The 6,000-nt window shown below is 32.7% G+C and overlaps 1 protein-coding gene across 1 annotated transcript; it reads right to left on the bottom strand.

Annotated features, from left to right (window-relative positions):
- Positions 1-795: 795 nt before the first annotated feature.
- LOC118279349 (CLIP domain-containing serine protease HP8) lies at positions 796-5,814 on the bottom strand. The gene is made up of 4 exons (XM_035599017.2): positions 5,566-5,814; positions 3,248-3,428; positions 2,931-3,106; positions 796-2,503 (listed from the first exon to the last, which is right to left on the bottom strand). Exons 1-4 carry the CDS (start codon positions 5,642-5,644, stop codon positions 2,118-2,120), a joined length of 822 nt encoding a protein of 273 aa, XP_035454910.1. The 5' UTR covers positions 5,645-5,814; the 3' UTR covers positions 796-2,117.
- Between the last annotated feature and the right edge of the window lie 186 nt (positions 5,815-6,000).

Genomic DNA, 6,000 nt, shown 5'->3' with positions numbered 1-6,000 from the left:
TTGCATAATTACTAACCATAATTGTTTCATTACATAAACCAACAACTAAATTATTATATACATGTATAACGTGGCATGACAAATATCATAACTAAATATTGACACTAGATTATGGCCCTCGCCTTTGTTCGCGTTAAGAGGTAGTATTATTAATGGAATTTATCAAAATCCTTTCTTAGTGGATGCTTACGTCATAATGTTTTTGAGGGGGGAAAATCATCCAATGACTTCTCTCGCCTTGGGTGAGGCGAGAGGGAGAGTCAGACTCTTACTGACTAAAAACCACCCCGTTCCTACTCCTGCTTTTCGAGCCGGAGCCCCGGTAAATCCTGAGTCTAAAAGCCTAACATTTGGCCGGATGCGTATTTTTCATAGTCTAATCAATTCGATGTAACTTTTGCTTGCGTAAAAAAGATTAAGATATTTTTGTTGCCTCTAATTAATTTATTTTAAGTGTTTGAAATTTGTCATTATCATTGTTAGTGCATTGATTGTTGTTTCTTGATTACAGGAGTTGTATATCTCACGAATATCCTAACAAAAGCCGGACAGGTAGTAAAATTTGACCAGACAAGACCCTAAAAATTGAATATGTCTGGGTAAAGCCGGACAGATGGCAACCGTAGTTGGGGCGTCTAATGTCCATCGGCGGTGTCGATTGCTTACCATCAGGTGACCTCTTTGCAATAAAAAAGCAATCTGTACATATTGTAGACTTATACATGGTCGATAAAGAGATGAAACTTATGCTATAATACTTTAGGGGAATTATATTTAAAAATAAAATGTCAAACATTCTTATGATTCGCCATTTATTGTCTTTTTCCCTACTTTTTTGTTCTCGCATCTTTTTTTTTTCATTTTAAATGATTTACAATTAATTTATTAAGGCACATTTTTACATTTAATTTTTTTAAGTACATTTTAAATGTCAAAATAAATACATTTATAACGTACAAAAATTTTTACATTTAAATAAATATTTTAAATTTAAACAAGCCAATTATGATATGTTTATTGAAAGTATCGAGAAAGTCGGAATGTGTAAAATAAAAAACTATTGTTTAAATGCTATTTAAATACATATTTAAATTTCAAATTTTAAACTTTTAAATTAGTACCTAACCTAAATTTTTACGACTTACTCGCCACTTGTTGCGTAAATTCAAAATCAAAATTATTACCGATTTATTATGAAATACTGTAATTCGGAATCCATTATCATAAATACTATAAATTACAAAAATATCTAATTTGTACTGGTTTTTCTAGAATTCTATAGCAAAGAATGTTCTTTTATTTCTCTTAAACCGTCAACGCGTCTTGCGTGAGCGATCTAGAAGCGAATGCGAAGCGGTGCGGCGCGGGAACAACAAACTGTCGAAATCTATTGAAGTGGTCAAACGCACGTACGATGCGGTCCGAAACGAACCGAACGCGATCAATTAGCTTGGTTTGGTCAGACGTTTTGTTTGGCTATAATGTCAGAAACAGAAAAAAAGAAACGATTCGCATGCACGTAGAATACAAACGCCGCATCGCACCGCGTCGCGTTCGCTTCTATTCGCTTACACAGGACGTCGCGTAACAAAATTGAAAAGTCATTGAATACAATGCATTAACATTTAATATACAATTTTCTTTTCTAATTTTGTTTCGCTTATACATAATTATTATGGTACTTATATAAACTAACTAGGTGAGAGAGCTGTCTCCTTATAGTTTTAACTTAATAAATAAATAAGTTATCTTATAATAAGTTGGTCCTTTACGTACTAGTGAGTGTTAATAATGGCAAATGGTAATCAGACTTTCTCGTCAGTGGAAAACTATTACATTTAAAAGTGAATCTTATTACAAATACAATAAATACTAATATTACTTATAAATACAATGGTCTATTGCAAGGCACAGGATCAGACTGCAAAATATTTAATTTAAAATCGACATTAAAATGTACTTATCATTTTTTTAAATAGACTTTTAAAGTTTAAAATTAAGGAGATCATTTGTCGTCAGTTTTCAAAATCTATTAACCTATTCTATTAAACTATTTTCATATGTACATTAACTCAAAAGCCTTTAGACGATGCCTTAGTCGGTAAATTTCCAATTATTTAAGATTTGAGAACAGTCTTGATCCAGTCCAAATGATCAGCCACGCTGGTGTAGATTCCTGGGGAGTTTTTGGTGCCACAGTGGATATTGCCATGGCTGGTGACTCCCCAAAGCTCGATGGTTTCACCCACTCGGGTTAAAGGACCACCGGAGTCACCCCTACAGGTGTCGATGCCCTCTTCACCACCGGCACAGATCACGTTCTCAGGGATATAATTGTACTGGTAGACCTTTTGGCATCTCTCCCGATTCCAGTACGGTAGGGGGACGATTTTCTTCACGTGGCTGAAGAAGCCTTTCGTGGGGATCTCACCCCAGCCGGCTGCTAAGAACTGGGTGTCTTCTGCGAGATCACCAGAAGGCAGACAGATGGGCCGGATGAAATCTGTAAATTGTAATTTCTTACGTTAGTGATATAGTATTATATAGTTACTTATTAGGTACAAATGTGATGTGAATTTTAAAGAAAGTGAAAATATTTTTTATCTCGACTAATACATGAAATAGATGTATCTGTTTGTAATATTGAAATAACCGCTTTTTACTACATGCGTTATGAGTTACCTCTTGTAAACTACATTTTTTTTTATTTGTCTGTCTGTTTTATGTCTCGGCTAATCTTTGAAATGGCTATATCGATTTAGACGGGACATTTATTGGCAGGTAGCTGATATACTAAGGAGTAACTTAGCCTACTTTTATTAGTCACAAAGTCCGCATTGGACACAAGGGACGCCGCGGGCATCAACTATTATAATAACAAATGAACTAAAATTAAAATAATTGTAAATGAGAATTGAATAGGTACATACCGGTATAAGGAGCTTCCTCCTCCAGCCTTAAGATTGCAATGTCATGTTCCCGGTTGCTGTAGTTAGGATGCACGATGATCTCAGCCACCTTGATTCTGACGATGGGATCGGCACACACGCCCTGAACGCAGTCCTCTTTAGAATTTACGTCGTATTCGCCAAGACGGGCGATCAAACTGTAAACAAAGGAAGACAAACGTTAATATTTAAGTTTTAAAAAATTTAATTATATTTTAAATGATTTTTAAAACATTTTAAACTTTTTGAAACTTTTTTAAAATTTTCTAAACTTTTTTAAACTTTTCTATGATACTTACTGACTGAACTTCAGAGTCCTAACGCAGTGGGCAGCTGTGACGACATGTTTGCTATCGATCAAAGTACCGGCGCATCGGATCTCAGTATCTGAGTTTCCACGCCAATACTCGATGTAGACCAGCCATGGATTGTGATGGACCAAGTTAGTACTGGCTTCCACGCCACATTTGTTGGCCTCAACTGAAACAATTAAAAATAAAAGTTTAAAATTTTTGAAAAATTACTATCTAGTTTCATTTAAAACAATGTGTAATTCAGTAATTTAATAGAAAATTAATAATCGTATTGTTTCTTTGAATTAATATTTTCATTATTAAAATAAACTGTAACAACTTTTCCTGTTTCTATTTATAAGTTTGGGTGGTTATTTAAAAGCATTAAAATTAGCTTTTATAATAAATTCCCTATCTTTCCTATGAAAAGTAATTATGGCTATATTTAATGACTAAAATGCCACCGTAAAATACATATTTAATGAATGGATTCCGATAAAAGTTAGGTATTTACCCGATTTTATGAATGAATGTGTTTACGCTCAACTATGACCTTCGTTCATTCATAAAACCGTAGTTGTTTACTTGGTAAACGATTGGCAACCACTTTACTAGCAATTAAATATTTCATATAGTAGGCGTTTCAATAAATTATCCTCATACTTTGGTTACGCTGACGCAAATGACGTATGAAGCCCTTAGAATTTATAATGTGATAGCCTATTGTAAGGACTTAATGTGTAGTTTTAAGATGTCATAGTTCTACGTACGGGGGATAATGATTTAATGACTTCACTCGCCTGGAGTGAGACAAGGAGTGTCACTCTTACTGGCTAAAAACCTACTCCTACTATTCTACATAATAGATATCGATCTGTAGTACTGTCTTGCCCTTTATCTGTCTTCCTTCTTATCTCAATTTCTTTCTTATTGTTTTTAATAAAATGAGATTAGTAGAAAGCAGAGATCCACATTTACAATGTAACACTGAATTTTATATATTTTCATTTTGAGTTCTATATAAAAGGAGAATAAAGGTATGTTTCTATTGCTAATATAGTAAACATGTTATTTTATAATAATAGTTATTCAAATTGTAAAAACCAGAAAAATATATTAGCAAATTAAGTCCTCTTATTATCTGTTGGTACTAAGGATGTTGCATGCACATAGCCCATGATCAGACAGCTACCTCAATAATGCCATGCAAATATGAACCTAATTGCTTTAATTACTCAGTGGTTTTTCTTTTCCGAGTACTTGTAGGACGGTTTATTGGGATTATATAGTTAAAAGGAAAAAGTGTGGCATAATATAATTAAATCAACCACACATACGTCATTGGTTTGAGGAAATCAGTAGAAACATGTTAACGGGAATCACAATAACCAATATTATTTATTATTGTGCGTATGAGCCTTCATATGAAATGCTAAAATAACTTGGTATCTCCACATACGTAGGTTTATTTATAGTCTAAACTTAGGCTTATAGTTCTTTGAAAAGTTAATCAAGAGATTGTGATCTATCTATGTATATTATCTATGCATTGATACTTCTGTTAGTAAACGTGAATTAGCTTTACAGTATTTAATATTTCAACGAAAACGGAAAATTGAAAAGATCAAGTATTAAATTCTGTATGAACAGTTCCATGTTCCTTGACCACAGAAGAGCTGAAATGTTGTAGGTATTCTAGACAACCTACAACATTACGGATATGTGGCGCGGCTGTTATAATGACGTATTTGTAAAGAGTGCTCAATTAAGCTTAAAGAGAAAAATGCATGCTTTTAACTTAAGCAATGAGCCTATTTCACTCAGTAAAGGTGATACTAAACATGTGGTTTAAATTAAGTCATGTGAGTTTTCTCCATACGACATTAAGAATGTGTCAGTTTTATTCTTTGAATACAATTTGACTACATCAATATATAATCGAGCAAAAGTTTAAAAAATGAGTTTGGTTCACTCATTTATAAAATCCTTTTGAACTTGCGACTTTTCAAAGAAAAAGCTTCTTAAATATTAGAAACTTGATAAAGATATGTGTCAATTTAACGTAAAATAAAATGATTTTTTTTAAATGTAAGTTAAAATCAATTTTTTGGGACTTAATTAATATTTTATTAATACTCATGCTCGAAGTAAAACTAAAAAGATAGATTACACATTGTCAGGTTTTTGGTTAGTTTAAAAAATATATTATGTATAGTTTAAAACTATTTAAATTCAAACAAAATCGCTTTTAAACTAGTTAAAAAACGTATTTGTTATCTTTCACTACCATTATTGAAATAAAAAAAAGAACTTTCAAATCTTACCTTTACTCCACGGGTTTAAAATCGCGCTTTTCACCGCAGCGACGGTAACACACAAAATCACAAACACAATGGACGCCATTTTTATTTAAATTCGTTTCGCAAATTCTACTGCATTTAGATGTAGGAACTATTTTTCCTGACCTTAAAAAGGCTTTAGGAATAGATTGTCGGTTCAACTGCAAGGTATGAGCCTTGTATAGTTGACCGCACAATCCGAGGTGCGTACAGCGAATGAGCTCAAAGTGAATTTTCATTCATATTTTAACGTCCGAGAATAATGTACTGTTATTTTCCTCATACAAGTAAATCACTAGCGCACAATAAAATAATCATCAAAAAAGGAAAATACACACGTTTTATTAATTAAAAAATGTTACGCAATCAACTGTCTCTTTTTTTGGCACAGCACAAGAGTTTAAAAAGTTTTTCAAAAAT

Source organism: Spodoptera frugiperda, chromosome 14, assembly GCF_023101765.2.
Source record: "Spodoptera frugiperda isolate SF20-4 chromosome 14, AGI-APGP_CSIRO_Sfru_2.0, whole genome shotgun sequence".
In the NCBI taxonomy this organism is placed as follows: domain Eukaryota; kingdom Metazoa; phylum Arthropoda; class Insecta; order Lepidoptera; family Noctuidae; genus Spodoptera; species Spodoptera frugiperda.
Note: the sequence above shows the minus strand (reverse complement) of the source record. Positions and strands in the feature narration are given on the sequence as shown.

Coding starts and splice junctions, on each gene's coding strand:
- LOC118279349 (XM_035599017.2), bottom strand. CDS start 5,644: ATGGCGTCCATTGTGTTTGTGATTTTGTGTGTTACCGTCGCTGCGGTG. Junction 3,429..5,565: donor TTTAAACCCGTGGAGTAAAG/GTAAGATTTGAA, acceptor TAATTGTTTCAG/TTGAGGCCAACAAATGTGGC. Junction 3,107..3,247: donor AGGACTCTGAAGTTCAGTCA/GTAAGTATCATA, acceptor CTTTGTTTACAG/TTTGATCGCCCGTCTTGGCG.